This window comes from Ovis canadensis, chromosome 4 (assembly GCF_042477335.2).
Source record: "Ovis canadensis isolate MfBH-ARS-UI-01 breed Bighorn chromosome 4, ARS-UI_OviCan_v2, whole genome shotgun sequence".
NCBI classification, from domain to species: Eukaryota; Metazoa; Chordata; class Mammalia; order Artiodactyla; family Bovidae; genus Ovis; species Ovis canadensis.
This window is the reverse complement of record NC_091248.1, coordinates 79,696,868-79,716,010: the sequence shown is the minus strand read 5'-3', so window position 1 is coordinate 79,716,010 and position 19,143 is coordinate 79,696,868. Positions and strand designations below refer to the sequence as shown.

The following is a 19,143-nucleotide window of genomic DNA, read 5'->3' as shown; positions in this document are numbered from 1 at the left end:
AGGCATGCCTTGTGAATTATGTGTTCCTAAAACATATGTTGAAAAAGATGTTCTAGTGTATTTTTATTGTTATTAAATTAAAAGACACTTTAGTAATTTTTCTTACCATCTATTTTACCCGTAATCTCTGCCTTGTCCACTAAACAAGTTCCTCACAGGCTGGACTGTGTCTTTCAACTCTCTTCATTCCATCAGTGCCTGGCACAGAGTAGCAAATTAGTAACATAGTTGTTAAATAAATGAATGGGAATACATAAAATAATTTTATCAGACTTTAAAATGACTTGGAAGTAATAAAAAATAATATTGATAGTGCAAAAATAAGAAAGTGATATGAAATACATTCTTTAGACAAACATCAAAATGAACAGGACAGAGAGGTGAAAGAGATTAAATATGACAGATATGGAGGTTAGTGTCCAGTCCTCTGTCGATCTTTTCTCCAAACTTGGGTGGGTTCAGGTCCCTAAAAACCCAAATCCCCTTTCTATTAAAAGGAAACTAATTAGGATTAAAATAAAAAGATACAATGTTATGTATTTTATACTAGATTTGCAAGCTATTTTTAGCTGTCTGGTTGATTGTACAGGATGTTACACTCAGACAAAAAGGCAATAACATATTCAAAAGAGCCTAACTGAAGAGATCTTTGAAAAAAAAACTATTTGCTGAGGTGAGCTGAATTCAGGGCACCTCTAAGATATGGGGAAGCACCCCTAGGTTAGCAATAGCAGAAAGCCGTGACCACTCCTAGGTCTGAAAATACAGTGGGAAAGAATCATGTTGCTGGAGCCTGGTAAAAGTGGAAGCCTTGGAAGGAAAACATCTTCCCTGGAGATTTCGTCATAAAGCAGTGCAGCTATTTTCAAATGGGTCCCTGCAGGAGGTGGTGGTAGATAGGTACTCAGTATTCTTTCTCCCTCCCTTCAGTCTCTACTGGCGTCTCCCACTTAGCACAAGTGAAAACCTGGAGTGCGTGCATGGGTGCTCAGTAACTTCAGTTCTGTCCAACTCTCTGCAACCCCATGGACTGTAGCCCACCAGGCTGCTCTGTCCATGGGATTCTCCAGGCAAGAATACTGGAGTGGGTTACTATGCCCTGCTCCAGGGGATCTTCCCAACCCAGGAATCAAACCTGCAACTCCTGCATTGCAGTAAGATACTTTAACCACTGAATCACCCTGGAAGCCCCAACCTGGAGTTTAGAAAGAGCAAAAAACTGGAGTAGTGACAATACAAGCCAGGGAGGGAAAACGGAGGGTAGCCAACACAACAACTGGATTCCCTGAGAGTTTCCCCTTTGTCCTCAGCACAGCCATAAGTTTTCCATCTGTCCCCTAGAATGCAGTTAGACAAAAATTGTAACCCTGATTCTTGATGAAAATTTTAGTTCTCCAGCTTGGTAAACCCAAACTTTTTTTTTTTCCCTTTCTCATCCTGGATTATTACTTTTTCGAAAATTATATTTTTAACAAAGAGTTTTTTCTTATAAGTGTAAGAAAATTAGACCTAATTTGGATTGTTGTTCAGTTGCTAAATTGTGTCCAACTCTTTGTGACCCCATGGACCATAGCCCACCAGGCTCCTCTGTCCATGGAATTCTCCAGGCAAGAATACTGGAATGGGTAGCCATTCTCTTCTCCGGCAGATCTTTCCAGCCCAGGGATCAAACCTGGGTCTCCTGCATTTACCATATGAGCTAGGGAAGCCCAAAACACACTATATGCCTTTGAATTATGGGAATGGGCTGCCATTTCCTTCTCCAGGGGATCTTCTCTACCCAGGAATCAAACCCAGGTCCCCCCCCTCCCCACTCATTGCAGGCAGATTCTTTACTATTTGAGCCACCAGGGAAACCTTTATGAATTACATGAAGGCAAAAAGCAGTCTAAGAAATTATAGTCCAACTAGCAAAAGAATAATCATTGAAAATTAATCATATTAATGATACTAACAAATATTGAGTGCCAGGCACTAGGCTAAGTATTTTACATTATCTCCTTAAATCCCCAATTATGTCTCTGAGAAAGCTATATATGATGCAGGTCAAAAGCAGTTCAGCTTAAATGTGAAATTATGTTCTTTATTAATACAATAATAGAATAGCAAACAGATTGTAACTTATGTTACAATTCTCATTGATTAGTATTAGCCTTTAATAATGTTGAACTGATAAATATTCTGAGGCTGAATCCCAGCTCATCAGAAAAGAACAGCATGGAATATTAGTGATGCTTATTTTTTAAATAAAAGAGAGAAAGAAGATTTGTATCAAGTACACCATGTGCGTATTACATCAATCACATTATAAAATTAGATAACATAAAATTATAAACAATAAGACCAAGTGCATATTTTATGAAATAGCTATAGATATAATAAATGAATCCAAGAAGGAAAAGATTGAAAGGTCATTAAAAAATTAACCACACTTAAAATAAAGAATCACAGAAAAGTTTAAAGAAAAATGAATGGGCAAAAATAGGCCAAAAAGTACACTAATACAAACCAAAAGAAAATGAAAATTCCAACATTATTATTATTAGAGTAGAATTCAAGTAGAAAAAAGTATATACTAAAACTAATGAAATAAGGCAAAAGCTATGACGAGAAGCAGAAACTTAATCTTTCTTTAGAGACTTCAGAATGAAAATAAATGATTTATTTGACTGATGACACTAGAAAATAAGTAAGAAAAAGAAAGTATTTCCATTAATTCAAGAAGTAGGAATTTTAAAATGTCAGTAGCTATTGTAGATATTAAAAGGTGTCAAAGAATTTCATCTTTTAAGATGCTCCATGATTAGTGGTTTTATGGCTGAGCACTTTTAAAAGTTTAAGGAAGTGATACCACTTAAACTTTCTAAGCTGATTAGAAAGCATAGAAAGAAAAAGAAAAAAGAGAAACCTATCTGGTGATTCTTTATACGAGTGGCACAATTATAATACCAAAATCTGAAAAAGAAATTCATGTGCTTACGAACACACACATGAACAAACACATTCACACACACAAATTATAAAGAATTTTTGATAAAGAAAAATTCACAGTACATTATGTGAAAAGAAGCAAAATATATACTGTATATGTTACGATTATTCCTTTATAAAACATATAGAGGAGACTCTTGAGAGTCCCTTCAACTGCAAGGAGATCCAACTAGTCCATCCTAAAGGAAATCAGTCCTGAATATTCATTGGAAGGACTGATTCTGAAGCTGAAACTCCAATACTTTGGCAACCTGATGCAAAGAACTGACTCATTGGAAAAGATCCTGATGCTGTGAAAGATCGAAGGCTGGGGAGAGAGGGATGACAGAGGATGAGACGGTTGGATGGCATCACCAAATCAATGGACATGAGTTTGAGCAAGTTCCAGGAGTTGGTGATGGACAGGGAAGCCTGCCGTGCTACAGTCCATGGGATCGTAAAGAGTCAGACACTACTGAATAACTGAACTGAACTGATACATGTGCACAAACAAAATATAATGGATTGAAATAGATATACATTACTTTCCTGAATGGTTAGATTAGATATAATTTTTATTTTCTTTTGTATGCTTTTTCACTTTCCAAATTTTTTTACCATTATGTATTACTTTTATAATGTTTCTATAATGGTATTAATCCGAAAAGATTATAGAGAAACAGCTCTTTTTATTGACAGCTCTTTTAATGATAAAGGAAGGTTAGTCTGAGTAAAGAACAAAGGAGAAATTGCTCAACGTGGAGCAGCAAACAAACAAACAAACAAAAAACAGAAAAAAAAAGGAGGAAGAGAAGGAGAGGGAGCGGAGAAGGGGGAAAAGGCAAAAGGAAAAGGAAGGATTCCCAGGTGCAAGAAAGAGATTAAAACAAAAATATCAGCGGGGTGCTAATGGAAGTTACCAAATCCTTAGGTATTGGGTTGGCCAAAGTGTGAGTTTTTCCCTAACACTTTATGGAAAACCCCTAACAAATGTTTTGGCCAACCCAATATAAATCTTCATATGATAAAACTCCTCTGCCTCCAGCCTTCTGGCATAGAAGGAAGAATTAAATCACTTCAAGTATATTTGCCACAATCACAAATATTCTCAACTTTTGTTCATTCTATACTCCAGTCAATATAAATATAAGCTCTCTGAAAGTGTTAGTCACTCAGTCATGTCCAATTCTTTGTGACCCCATGTACTGTAGCCCACCAGGCTCCTCTATCAGTGGGATTTTCCTGTCAAGAATACTGGAGTGGGTTGCCATTTCCTTCTCCAAGGGATCTTCCCAATCCAGGGATCGAACATGGGTCTCTTGTATTGCTGGAAGATTCTTTACCATCTGAGCTGTACTTTTGTTGATGTGTCTTTGGAGTTTCTAGAGCAGTGTAGGATCCTGCAAGATCCAGTGAACATTCATTAAATAAAAGAATGGAGCCTGCAATTGAGCACCGCTCAGGCCCTGTCTCATGGCCTGTTCTCATCAGAATGTTAACACAGACTTGGCCCACAGCAAGAGTGTGTTTCAAACCTGTAGATATCACAGAGCTTTCAGAATGAAGGTCAAAATCATCCTTGACAGGATGGAACCGTGGTCCCAGATTAGCTAGGTCAAATTTTGTAAGAATACAAAATAGGGACTAATCTCAGTACAACTCAACGTTGCAAACACAGTCTCTGACTAGACTAACCTTAGGCTGTGTGTGTAGAAATGAAATATCGAGAGGAGGGAAAGGCAGTCCTGCTCCACTCTGTACTGGTCAGACCATGTCTCAATCACTGAGTCTAGTTCTGGGTGCCCAGTTTTATAGCAAATATTTTTAAGTAAGTGCTTGTTAAGAAGTACAAAACACAAATGGCCTGGAGACCCTGCCCTCTGAGGGCTGATTTAAGGGGGTCTGAAGAGATTAAAGGTGAAGATCAAAGTCTGTACATGAGAGCTGCCTTGAGGAAAATGGGTCAAACACTTTCAGTATAACTCCACAGAGTGAACTCTGACTAACAAATGGAAAGTGCTAAAGTAAAGTTGGCTCAATATAAAGAGGTATTTTCTATAAGGTATGAGACACTCTGACTATACAGGAGTAGGTCTCTGTCACCACAAGTGGGCAAGCACCAGCTAGATGACCATCTATAAGGAATATTCTGGAAGGGACTCTTGCACTGAATGGTAGGTGGCACCATGAAGGCTTCCAACCTGGGGGACCGACTGGCCCATAGAGACTTGTTCTTTGCTTGTTCTACAAGTGAATTTTTATAAATGCCTTTGGGAGACAAAAACTCTGAAGTCCAAACCATCCACACTGCTCGCTATTGTCTTGAATCTTGCTGTTTCACATACTTTCTTGAACTGCTCAGCTTCCACGGGCATTTGAGTTTGCATCATCTGAAAGGCACAGTCCAGTTTGAAGATAATTTGCCTCTGAGATGCAACTTCACCATGGAGCTGTCATGGAATTGTCTACCATTGTGCAATGGAAGAGAAAAGAACTTAACAAAGAGATAGGTAAAGTAGAATAGATCCGTGAAGATGGGAACCCCAAGCAGCCTAAGGTTGAACCATTTCTTTTGCTCTGCACAACAAAGTGTACATCATACCTTGAAAGTGAACGTGAAAGTGAAAGTCACTCAGTTGTGTCCAACTCTTTGCGACCCCATGGACTGAATTCTCCAGGCCAGAATACTGAAGTGGGTAGCCTTTCCCTTCTCCAGGGGATCATACCAACCCAGGGATCAAACCCAGGTCTCCCCGTAGTGCAGGCAGATTCTTTACTAGCTGAGCCACCTTAAAGACTCCTTTCTCTCCCATCCCTTATTTATGTTTCAATTCCATAGGCTTCTTTCTTCCTGAGCCTCTAGGATTCAGAGTTTTTATCACTAACTCAGCTCAGAAAAGCAGCTTCTTCTTGTTGACTTGAACTTCCCACGTGGCACTGGTGGTAAAGAACTCCTCTACCAGAGCAGGAGACATAAGAGACACAGGTTCCATCCTTGGATCGGGACGATCTCCTGGAAGAAGGCATGGCAACCCACTCCAGTATTCTTGCCTGGAGAATCCCATGGACAGAGGAGCCCAGAGGGCTACAGTCCATAGTGTTGCAAAGAGTTGGATATGACTTAGCAAGCACTCATGTTGACTTATCTGTTTAAGCCATTCAGACACTCTTGTCAAACCCTGACTCTTCTGTGCTGTGGTTGATGTAATGCTGCCACCTGGTGATTATTTGGACAAAGTGCCTGAGGCATCAGTCTCTCGGGCAGAAATGTTTCACACTCCTGAGTTGGTGAAGCAATCTTGCCCGGGCAGATTCTACCTAACTGGAAGGGTAAAATCTTAATTCTGTGAGGACAGCTTTGTGCTGGAAAAGATAATTTCTAATAAATATTAATAATGGAGCTCATTAATGATATTTAATAATGACATTAGTAATGATTTAGCCAACTCATTGGAAAAGACCCTGATGCTGGGAAAGATTGAAGGCAAAAGGAGAAGGGGGCAACAGAGGATGAAATCATTAGATAGCATCACCGACTCAGTGGACAGGAATTTGAGCAAACTCCAGAAGATAGTAGAGGACAGGGAAGCTTGGTGTGCTGCAGTCCATGGGGTCGAAGTGTCGGACGCAACTTAGTGACTGAACAACAGCAATGATTGAGTTGTGATAGAGAATATAATATCAAGATATGTCCTGCAGTAAAACTGTGCGTATAATTACATCATCTTTTCCATGTCCATAAATTCTTCATGTATATATTACTGGAGAGTATCCTCTTTGCAACCCCAGAAGCAACATTATCAACAAATTTTTTTCCCCATGAGGAAACAGAGAGAGTAAGTGGCATACCCAAGACCACACTGCTAGTAAATAAAGAGAGTCAGAATCTTAACACAGTCGATCTGAATCCAGGTTTTCTAGAGGACTCAGTTATGGGGGCAAATTAGATCTTTGTACATTGTAAAGAATTCAAGCCCCTTCCCACCCTCACCCCCAGCACTATGGGACTGGCAGAGTGGGAGAATCAGCAGTCTAAGGGCACAACAAGCCCACTATGGGGTTGGTGGTGGTTTGAAATAGGATCCACCCAGTAGGAGAGGATTTGAATAATAACGGGGAAAGGACTGGTAGGGGTAAGGGATAAGCAATAAGTAAGTCAAGGCCCCAGTCTAGTGGAGTAAGGAAGAGCTATGACTCCCTGGGCTTATTAAGTGCATAGGGAAAATCCTATTGGAGATGATGAGGCTTCTAAAGTTCCACCTGTCTTGGCCTCAGTAGTTTCAGGAACTGGGTTGAGTTCACGTGCTAATTCCATTACTCTTGCCAGAGAGTAATGGAATATATAGTCTTCTAAGTCATGCCCTCCCTCATATTACATACTGGGTGTAAGGGTGGGGGGAGTGCTAAATGATACACATTTGTCTTTGTCTGTTTGCTTAATCATCCATTATAGCCATCCTGGACTAGGCAATTTCTCATTCTCGGTATCAAGTAATTCCTACCACTCTAAAAATATTCAGAAATCACAAACCCAGTTTTGAGATGTTTATCATCAAGTTGTCAAAAAAGGGTGGGTTATAGGTAGATAGATTTTTAGTCTCCTGAAGAAACTAAACTGTTAGTAAATTGAATCACATTTTCTTGTTGACTTGCTCAAAATGATTCAGATTCATGTATTTGACTTCTAAAATACAAGATAAATAAAGCTCTACCCTAGATAGAGGGGGCTTTCCTGGTGGCTCAGAGAGTAAACAATTTGCCTGCAATACAAGAGACGCAGGTTTGATCCCTGGGCAGGGAAGATCCCCTGGAGAAGGGAATGTCAGCCCACTCCAGTATTCTTACCTGGAGAATTCCATGGACAGAGGAGCCTGGTGGGCTATGATCCAAAGGGTCTAAAAGAGTTGGATGTGACTGAGCAACTAATACACACATCGGCCAGAACTATGCCTAATTCCACCATCAAAGAGAAGTTCTAATTCACTTAAATCCGTTTCAGAGGTTATTTTTGCTTATTATGGGTGTTTGTGCTTTACACAAGTACAGTTAACTAAACCTAATAGTTATATAAATATATCCCTTTTAAAGGAAATTAGTCTCTACTCTTTAGGGACCCTTCATGTTTGCAGGCTTTTGGACCAGATTGTCTTGAACCTACCAGCATGTAGATGGATGGGCTCTAACCTATAATTCTGTTCTAGTGCTCTAATATATCATTTCATCCAAGAGTTATGAGAAAGGGAAAGAATGGCAACCATTTTATATGGAGCTTATATTCTAGAATAACAATTGCTTAGGCATTATCTGGAAAGTTTAAAAAATAATGATGTACCAGGAGTCCTTCACAGATTGCGGCACAAATCTTGAGCCAAAACAAATATAGCAAAAGCGAAAAGTTGCAGAGTCTGTTTTGGCCATTCTTCAGCAAGTTTCAACTATCCTGTTGAATATCTTTGGGTCTCCTAATGTTTATATAGCATGGTGGAAGGGAGATGTAACATTCAGTCCTTTGCAATATATATACACAAATATATAAATTGGGGTGTTTTTGTCTCGTCAATGTGGCATTTAAGGCTGCATTTCCTTCTGGGTTTTCTTCCCCTTAGTAAATTTGCATCTCACAATCAGATTGCTATTTAGTTTTAAGAGATGTTAGTTCCTCTTTCTTTGTTTCATGCTTTAGTCTTTGTAACAGGAAACCAGTGACACAGTTTTACATGGACCCTCTGATCATTGAGGGAAAAATTCTTGAAATTCCCTCATGCCTTTATACTTCACACAGTGGACATCTCTTGAGGCTCTATGGTGTGTCAGGCACAGAGAGGATTTGACCTCAGTCTGGGTGCCTGTCTGTTTTCCCTTCACTCACCGGAGGTCTCTTCATCCCTTTCTGCAGGAGCCATGGTGAACAGAGCAAACAGCTGCCAGTCTGACAGCAGCGGGTTCCTGGAGGAGCCGCCGGAGCCACCAGCCCTGCAGGTAGAGGGCCCCTGGAGGGCTGAAGTAGTGATAGAAGGACTGATAAGATTAACGTGTGTTACCACAGTTGGAAAGAGCAACCAATGCTTAGAAGACATGCAACAGGCACCCAAGGGACAGGGGAGAGTGGAGTCACCGTGGGCAAGTGCAGAAAGCTCAGTGCTCCTTTCCTTTTTATTTTCTTTTGATTTTTCTGAAGCAAGTAACTGAGCCCCATTGAAAGGTCCCAGGTAAAGTGCTTCCCAGGTGGCCCAGCGGTCAGCCTGCCATTACATTTGATCCCTGGGTCGGGAAGATCCCCTGGAGAAGGGAATGGCAACCCACTCCAGTATTCTTGCCTGGAGAATCCCATGGACAGAGGGGCCTGGTGGCTACGGTCCTTGGGATCGCAAAGAGTCAGACACGACTGAGCAATTAAACAGCAACAAAGTAGTAAACTCACATAAACCTGATTTTGTAATCTTTGTCTCATGATTCCTAAGTCAATGATAATGGGGAAAAAATGTAAAATGAAGCATTTCTTAAACCTAGTACCTCTCCCTCGTTTCACACCCATTTGCCTTTATTCCCATTTCTCCCACAGATGCCCCCCTTGTCAAGCAGCCCGAGTCCTGCTGAGAACGGATATGAAACACCAAGGGCTCAGAGCCACAGCTTAGAGTCCTGTCAGCAAGAGTCAGATGAGTCTGATTCCAAGAGTATAGTGAGCACATCTTTTTCAAGTCAAGACTGGAGTGTCTTGGAAGAGAAAGCCTCAGCCTCTATGGTGGAGAAAGAGTCTCAGTCAGAGGGCATGGGGTCAACCCCAGAGCTGTGGACCCAAGATCTGGCCCTTGATAAGAGCATCCCTGGGGGAGAACTCCCAAGGAGAGGTGGCCAGCTGCACCAACTCCCACCCATGCCCCAAACTGAATACGAGGCCACTGCAGGCACAGTTACCTTCAAAGATGGTAGCTCTATGGGTGTTAGGATGACACACATCACAGATGCAAAGGACGGGCTTCTGTGGCCTGAGCGAGCTGGGGAAGTATATGTGCACAACCACCCCTGTGAGTCTGTGAGACCACCCAGAACTGATCCTGCTCCAGACAAGTCCCCTCATGATGACTCAGAGGCCCCAAGAGGAACAGAAGGCAGTAAACTCTGTCCTTCCATCAACAATGCCTTACTGATGCAAAACAGTGTCTCGCAGCATGTCCCCAAGCCCAGGGCAGCCACGTCCTATACAAGGGATCTTGTTCAAACTTCTGGAATGTCCATTCTCCATCTAGATAAGGTGGCTGGAGATAGTCCCCGAGGGAGACCAGTGTGTAGAGCTTTGGGTCAAATACCACCTAGGGAAGAATCTGAGATGGGAGACCTTCCTCCAGATACTAACTTACATGCTGCTAGCCCCATGTCTGTGACAATCCAGCTGTCCTCCAAACTGGCATCACCTGCTCAGAATGCTGTGGTCTTGGAAACAGATTCTAGAGGAGCGATTTTAGAATGCACTGTGTGTGACCCTGTTACTGCAGCAGAACCAGGACTGGGGTCAGAAGCAAGACAGTTCAATGATGTTTCTGTTCAGACTGACGCATGGGAGCCTCCGCCCTGGCACTGCTGTTCAGCTCCAGGTAAAAAGGCCCCGCCCCTCACCAAATCTGTCTCTTTAGACACAGGCTTCCCCAGGAACTACCCAGGGGTCATCTGCCAAGCTGCGCCCGCCCACTGCTGTATCTACTGCCATCACCACCTCCACTGCCCCGCAGAGAGGCGAAGCCCCAGCTCCATGTCTCCAACTTGTTGGCACTGCTTATGCTTACAAAACCATCTGGAAGCCCAGTTCATGAAGACTTTGAAATTCCTTCAGGACACCACAGTGAGAGAGCTGTATTCTGTAAGTATTTGCCTTCACAAAGTGGGGAAGCAGACGCAGCAACAATACACACCTCAGGGAGGATGCTCAGCCTCCCTTTCTGAATGTGAGCCCTCAGGATATACCTTTCCATTGCAAATAATGAGTGATAGCTGTAGCGTGCTTTATCGCTTATAACATACTCTCGCAAATGTCTTTTTTTTAATGTAGCCATTGACTTAGTTCTTAAATGCTCCGATTTAACACCTATAGAAATTTATTTGATATTGTCTTAAGCAGCAGGCACTGTCAATAGTTTTTATTTATTTACTTATTTTTATTTATTTATTTTTGGCCATGTGGCTTGTGGGATTTTAGTTCTCGACCAAGGATAGAACCCAAGTCCCTTGCAGTGGAAGCATGGAGCTCTAACCATTGGACAACCAGGAAATTCCCACAGATTTCTTCTTATTTGATATTTCCAATCACCTTATGAAGGAAGGAAAACAAATTTTATTATTAACCCCCATTTTACACTGGGATATAAAACAGTATGTTCATAGGTAAGGTTCTAGGCATTCATGCATCATGTATCTCCTCTTCAGTTCAGTTTAACTGAAACTTCTCTTATATTCACTTACCTGTATAATTGTGAGGAAGACATGTCAACTCTCTGAGGGAGATTATTTATGTCACTGACACAGGATTGTTTTAGGATTACATGAGAGCAAACTTGTAAGGCACTCAGCACAGTCAGACACTCAGTGCAGAGCACATAGAAAGCCCTTATTTTTTTTATTGTTCAGGTCTTGAATTATCGACCTTCTCATGTCAAATATAGGAATTTTGGTTTACTTTTGCTAAGTTTGTTTAAAAGTGGACATTGAGATTACTGAGAACTGAAGGACCCTCCGCCCCGTTCAGTCCCTGATAAATCAACAAGCATTTAGCAAGTCCTTCCAATGACTTTAGCAGTTCTCAAGGTCAGAAATAATCTGGGCTGTCAAGGTTAGCCACTAATTTAAAAAATTACAAGTATGACACATGAAAGTGTTTTCCCACAGGTGGGAAAAAAGATAGCACATATAATGTAGGACTACAGCCGTTCAGAGGAGAATGGAAGGCAGCTATAGTTAACTGAGTTCCTGCTATTTGGTGCCTTCTGTGTTACCTTCCCATTCTTTTAATTCCACAAATACTTACTGAGTGCTATGCTAAGCATTTTATTTATGCCGTGTCAAATAACCCTCATTTTCATCCATACCATAAATTTTTATTGATTCCCTAGTATGTGTCAAGTCTTCTCTCTATTACAGATGAGAAAGTAAGAATTGAGAGAGTTTAAGTAATTTTTCAGCTTCCCGCAACTACTGAGTACTAAGTCCAGATTCAAATTCAGACTTAGCTGACACCAAATTCTTGGACAATACATTCCAAAGTCCAACTTCAAGATATGTCCATCTATGTAAGTGAAATAGTAACATAAGAAAGTGATTGTTTGAAAGATACAGCAAATTATTACATGGTCCTTCAACATAGAAAAATCTGTATAAATGTAATATAAACATAGAAAGTGATTATATAAAAGATAAAATAATTTGCTACATTTTTTTCAGATTGTAAAACTCTCAGGTATTTGTAATATTTTAAAATGAGTCATTAGTGAGGGCTGAACTAGTAAAACAAGGTGTCAAAATCAGTTCTAGGTATAATGTTATTCTGAAGCTCAGTGGGAGCAAAGAACTGAGGCTAGTGTGTAGCTGGGGTCCTTTGGAATAAAGAGACCAAGGTTCAAGTTCTGAAGGATAGTAGGATTCATTGTCACTGTCATCATCAGCGTTAATGAGAGACTGTAAATGCTGTATAGCAGTGATTTTCAATTGGAAATAATTTGCCTCCAGCCCTGGTGTCATTTGGCAATAATGGGAAGCATATTTGGTTGTCATAACTGGGGTAGGTGCTACTTGAATTTCGTGGGTGGAGGTCAGGGATGGTGCTAAGCATCCTACAGTACATAAGTTGGTGCCTTAAAACAGAGAACCATCTGACCTAAAATGTCAACAATGTCAAAGTTTAAAAACTTAGCTCTAAAGGAATAAACTGTACCATATAGTTCATGTAGGAAAATGTTAGAGATGAAAGATGGCTGGAGAAGGTGATATTTTAAGAGGCTATAAGGGAAAAATATTAAATCCTACAGTGAGATACTCCAGTTTCCATGGTAAAAACCAGATTGTTGGTCTAACATATATTATACTGAAAAAATATTTTCTCTAACTTACATTTTTAAGATGTTTTACAGGAATATATAAATTAAGTCATATTTGGCTTTATATTTTGTTTCCAATAATAAACCATGAAAATCAAATCTGTGTTTAAGACTTCGGAACAAAGGCCCAGATAGAATGTACTCTTGTGGGTTACCTAAGATAATGGTTTGTTGATATGATTAAATCTTAGAAAGATGCGAATTACTCACAATAATCTGCTAATTCAATAAATTTTTTTCAGACAAGAAAATTAGACATATACAGAATAATAATTTTGGATATTAGAAGATTCATCTATAATGTTTATGATTTAGATTTGAAGAAAAAAGTCTTATGAATTTTTAAAAGTAATATGAGCCATTGGAAGAATTGATGCTGAAGCAGAAGCTCCAATACTTTGGCCACCTAATGCAAAGAGCTGACTCACTGGCAAAGACCCTGTTGCTGGGAAAAATTAAGAGCAATAGGCGAAGGGAGCAACATAAGATGAGATAGTTGGATGGTATCACCGACTCACTGGATGTGAGTTTGAGCAAATTCCAGGAGATGGTGAAGGGCAGGGATGCCTGGCGTGCTGCAGTCCATGGGGTTGAAAAGAGCTGGACATGACTGAGCAACTGAACAACAATGAGCCAATCAAACATGAAGGGTCAATATTGTTGCTCTTACTGTTGAAGTTAAAGTTTGTTTTAAGGCCCAGTTTGAGTCAGAGACTGGGGCTTCCCTGGTGGCTCAGATGGTAAAGAATCTGCCTATAATTCAGGAAACTCAGGTTTGATCCCTGGGTCAGGAAGATTTCCTGGAGAAGGGAATGGCAACCCACTCTGTTTATTCTTGCCACTCTTAATATTCTTGCCTAAAGAATTCCATGGCCACGGGGTTGCAGTCAGACGTAACTAACACTTTCACTTTTGGGGGAATCAGAGAGTAGAACTGCATTGTATTTGAATTAAAACCTAGTCGTTGTATTGGATAAAAAAAGTTCAAAACAGTCTCCTTTTTTTCCCCCTTTTGCCTAAAGAAAAGTTGAAGTGTTGGTTGTTCTGTTCTGTCTGACTCTCTGTCCCTCGAATTCCCCAGGCAAGAATACTGGAGTGGGTAGCCATTCTCTTCTCCAGGGGATCTTCCCTACCCAGGGATCAAACCCAGGGCTCCCATATGACTGGCAAATTCTTTACCATCTGAGCCACCTAAGGGTTCCTTTTTGTCTGAAACTATTTTTTGTCTGTCGGAGAAAGCAATGGCACCCCACTCCAGTACTCTCGCCTGGAAAATCCCATGGACGGAGGAGCCTGGTAGGCTGCAGTCCATGGGGTCGTGAGGAGTTGGACACGACTGAGCGACTTCACTTTCACTTTTCACTTTCCTGCATTGGAGAAGGAAATGGCAACCCACTCCAGTGTTCTTGCCTGGAGAATCCCAGGGACGGAGGAGCCTGGTGGGCTGCCGTCTATGGGGTCGCACAGAGTCGGACACGACTGACGTGACTTAGCTTAGCATTTTTTGTCTGTTGTAGAGTGGAAATGCAGTTTCAGTGTTCCCAAATGACCAGGAGATGGCAGCATTTCAGAATGTTCCACATCACTCCCTTCACAGGGCGCACTCACGCCATCAATTATTCCTAAATCCCAGCCCCCATGCCTTCCAGTCACAAAGGTGATTGGATATCTAGGTGAAGCATAAAATTCCTTTCTAATGTTCAGCCTACTTGAGCACCATAGTTCCGTTGCCCTGGCCTCACTGTTTCTAGAACTCAGTCACCTTGTAAGAATTCACTGCCTGATCGGCTCACTCCTAAGGGACAAATAACTTCATGCGACCAGCTACACTGTAGCTCACAAATCGACTGGGCTTGGTGGCTGCAAAAGAACATTCAAATAGGGAAACCAAGGCAACAGCCTTGTCATACAGAGCGTAAGGTTTAAACAGTGATTCACATCAGCAACGATGGGGGGCAGAATTGGAAGGGCAGACAGTTCAATGCTAGACTCCAGCCCATGGAGGATGGGATGCCTAGTCTATGCCTGCCTCACTGTGAATGAGCTTGTGAACTGGTGGTGCTGATTCTGCAGATTTCAACCACCAGACACTGTGGTTAAGCAGCTGTCATCTAGTCGCTAAGTTGTGTCCAGATTTTTTGCAACCTCACGGACTGTAGCCCTCCAGGCTCCTCTGTCTGTGGGATTTCCCAGGCGCGAATACTAGAGTGGGTTGCCATTTCCTTCTCCAGGAGATGTTCCCAACCCAGGAATCAAACCTTCATATCCTGCATTGACAAGAAGATTCTTTACCCATGAGCCACTAGGAAAGCCCTTGGCTAAGCAGAGCTAAGACTAGTAAAAACTATTCAAGCAGACTCTCTAATGAAGCATGTATCATTCAATAGATGTGTTCAATATCACTGAGATTCAGAGTGAGGCAGGACTCGGCACCAAAGTAAAACAAGATTATACAAGACTCAACTTTTCTAAGCACAAGCCTGCATTATGCTGGCCCTACCTCTCTGATCCTGTCTACATCCTTTCACCCTATATTACCTAGGTTTCCAGACTGACTTTTTGTCCCTGGAACATAATGTCTCCAAGGGTCACCCAATAGTCACCGCTCTCTTGTGCCAGCCACGTATGTCTCTATTTGCCTGAAAAAGCCGAAGTATAGGCTTTTCTCTCTTCAGCACATTAGCAGCAGGGCTGCATTGCACAACAGAAAGCCCAGGTGGGAAGGCAGATGCCACTGCGGTGAACCTTACAGTGACTCAGAAAGCCCTTGCTTCCCAGCTCTCTCTAATTGTTCGTAGTGCACAGTCCATGAGATGGAAACAATGAAGACAGTGTGCCAGAGTTTCCGGGAGCATTTAGAAGAAATTGAGCAGCACCTCAGAGGACAACAGGCACTCCTTTCCAGGGACATGACAGAGGAGGAAAGGTAATTATCTAAGAGAGCCATAAAAGTAAGTACCAGCCCACATACCTGGAGCAAGGAAAGGTAATCAGGGCAGGACAGATGTGCAGCAGGGAGCAAGGCTAATGAGAAATTGGCCAATTTTTCCTTGCTTTCCTGTTCCAGGTCTTACTTTCTCAGTGGGAGTCTGTGAGAGCCATTTACTGGATAGCAACACTTACTTTTCAAGGCCAGGGCTCCTTGAGGTCAGAAAACAGGCAGCCGCTGGGAAGAGGCCGCTAGCCAGCAGGGTATCTTTAATCATCATGAATGGAGCTCTCACAAATGCAATATTGGCAGTTGTTAGAATTTTGAAAATCTGCACTATTTTCACATAGATGAAAAGCATATGTCCCAAAAGTAGATTAGGCATTGCCAGGGGCTGGGGATAGGAATAGGGATTAACTTATAGCAGGGCATGAGGCTTCTTACTGGTGAAATGGAAGTGTTCCAAAATTGAATGATGGTGATAGTTACACACTTGGCAGATTTACTAGAAATCATTGAATTATTTTCTTAAAATAGGTAAACTTTATGGTACATAGACCAGGTGTCACTAGCGGTAAAGAACCCACCTGCCGATGTAAGAGACTTTTAGGAGATGCAGAATTGGTCCCTGGTCTGGAAGATCCCCTGGGGGAGGGCATGGCAACCCGCTCCAGTATTTTTGCCTGGAAAATCCCATGGACAAAGGAGCCTGGAGGGCTACAGTCCATAGGGTCACAAAGAGTCAGACACGACTGAAGCAACTTAGCACACACATATATGGTACGTTAATTATTCTGCAAAGAGTTGTTTAAAAAAAAGAAAGGAAATTTGCCCTAATATAAACCCATGCCTGCAACTAAGACAAATAAAGATGGTGACTCTCTCTTTTAAGATGTGTCAAAGGTGTGACCTACATTTTGAGAGGGATGGAAAACTGTACTTGGAGGTGACTGTGAAATCTGGTTATTTTCTCTTGTTTACCCACAGGGAGGAGGCTGAGCAATTGCAGACATTACGGGAAGCCCTACGGCAGGAGGTGGAGGAGCTAGAGTTTCAACTGGGAGACCGGGCTCAGCAAATCCGAGAAGGGATGCTATTGGTACAGGCCAAGGGGTGTGGGGTTTACTAGATCCCACCCACTGTAGCAGGGGTAAATCAAATGATAAACCTGATTGTGCAGCCATTCCAGACTCTAAGATTAGATGCCAACACCTTGATTTTAAGTACAAAGAAATGGAAGCCCAGAGAAGCATGTTGCCTTGCTCAGGGCCACACAGCTGGCTGGTGGTGATTCAGGACCAGAACTCAAGTCAGCTAACCTCCATGCCAGTCTTTTCTTCTGCCCTGTAAGCAATATATAAGTATTAGTGGCCCATTTCCCAGATGAGAATAGGAAACCGCTTTTGACCTCATGTGGGCTAAGTCATTGCCGAAATCACACCGAACCCACCCTAGAGAATTCACCAAACGTCAATGCCTTTCCCACCAGTCTGAGTTAGCTACTTCATGTAAATGTGGGAAGTGGTCCACACATTTTGTTCTTGTTTTCTTTTTAGCAGCTTGAGCTTCTCACAGGGGAACCACCTGAAAACGACACAAATCTACATCCATATAACTGGACAGGAGAAAAGAGTGGCCGGACTCCAGCTGCTAAGATCCACTCTGCCATGCATCCTGGCGCTGCCTTTGCTCCTGGTGATGGCCAGCAGCCTCCCTGCTCAGGGACCCATTTAGCTGCCTTTACTCAACCCTTCTTGGGCAGCAGTACCAGGATGTCTCCTCCATCGTGGGCAGAATTAGATCCAGGCCCTCCATCAAATTGTCCTGTTGGAGAAGAGGATACAGATGTCTTCCTCTAGGTCGGAGCAGGTTTGATGACCTTCCTACAAAATGTAAAAGCACATGCTAGCCAGAGCAAGCATATCTAAATTTTCCCTAAGGAGAAATACCTATCAACCCTTCATCAGCCGCTGTTTTTTGAATATTCTACTCTACGGTTAAACCTGGGAGGAATATGTTAATATTCATTTGATATAGGATAAGTGAGCACCTACTATGTGCCTGGCATAGAGTGCAGTAGCCAAGATAACTAGATACACCTCAAGGTGCATGTGGTGTCCAGTCTTTGCCCTGCTGAAACTTGGAGTATGCTGGGGGAGACAGAATGTAAACATATACATAGGTAGGAATCTGAAAACTGTGAACGTGCTTTGAAGGAACTATATTAACAGGGTTTCGTGAAAGAGTGTACCAGGGAGTCTGAGTTAACCTCAGCGTATCAGGAGGGTCTGCTTGAAGATCCAGGTCTCAGAGGTACCAGACTGTCCTAAAGCCTTGAGTCAGTCAGCGAGCCAGACTTACAGAGGAGGCTCCCACCAGGTGCCAGGGCCTCCTCTTGTGCTGCAGACAGAGCTGTGAGCAAGAAACAGTTTCTACTCACAAAGAATTGGAGGAGGAGTGAGAAGCAGCAACCACAGCAACAAACAAGTAAATAAGATAGTGTCCGGTCTGCACCGTGGCGAAGACTCTGTGAGGATATTGGAGAAGATGATGTGAGATGAATAATGTGCCTTGTACACCAGAGCGGTCGGCCTGGCTAAGGGGAAGCTATATGGGCGAGGCCTGAATGGTGGGGATGAGGAAGCCATGTGAAATCCTGGGGAAAAGAACGTTTAAAGCAGAAGGAAGGGAAAGTTTAAAGGCTCCGAGACACAGACCGCCTTCACTGTTGAGCAAAGGAGTGAGAGGGGCGTGGAGGGAGGGCAGGTCTGAGAGGTGGCCTTCAGGATGACTGCAGGCTGGCGTCTGAGAGCCCGAGTGTTTTCCAAGTGTGATGGAAGGCCACGGTGGGTTTTAAGAAGGATTGTCATATGATCTGCCTTATATTTACCATTCACCCTAACAGCCTTGTGGAGAAGGCACCATTGGAGACTCACCACTGGGCAGGGTTCCCAGTTAGAATAGAGCTCCCACTTGGAAGGCAGCTGGTGTCACCCCCAAAGGGGAGAAGCAAAGCTGTCACGTTGCTTCCGTCCAGCTGGGGAGGCTGGGGAGCCCCCACCCCCGCCACCCCAGGGAAAGGCCGGGAGCTGAGCAGAGGGTGTGCACTGGCAGCCTCTAATGCGGCGGACCATCCAAGGAGGGGAAATGCATGAAGAA

General features: G+C 42.5%; 1 protein-coding gene across 1 annotated transcript in view; it reads left to right on the top strand.

Annotated features, from left to right (window-relative positions):
* ITPRID1 (ITPR interacting domain containing 1) overlaps window positions 1-17,954 on the top strand; it is a 91,027-nt gene extending 73,073 nt beyond the window's left edge. The window contains exons 9-13 of the mRNA XM_069588891.2: window positions 8,867-8,949; window positions 9,533-10,828; window positions 15,854-15,981; window positions 16,972-17,083; window positions 17,541-17,954. Coding sequence (XP_069444992.1) covers window positions 8,867-8,949; window positions 9,533-10,828; window positions 15,854-15,981; window positions 16,972-17,083; window positions 17,541-17,843 — 1,922 coding nt within the window. The 3' untranslated portion in view covers window positions 17,844-17,954. The remainder of the gene's footprint in view (window positions 1-8,866; window positions 8,950-9,532; window positions 10,829-15,853; window positions 15,982-16,971; window positions 17,084-17,540) is intronic.
* Window positions 17,955-19,143: the final 1,189 nt, after the last annotated feature.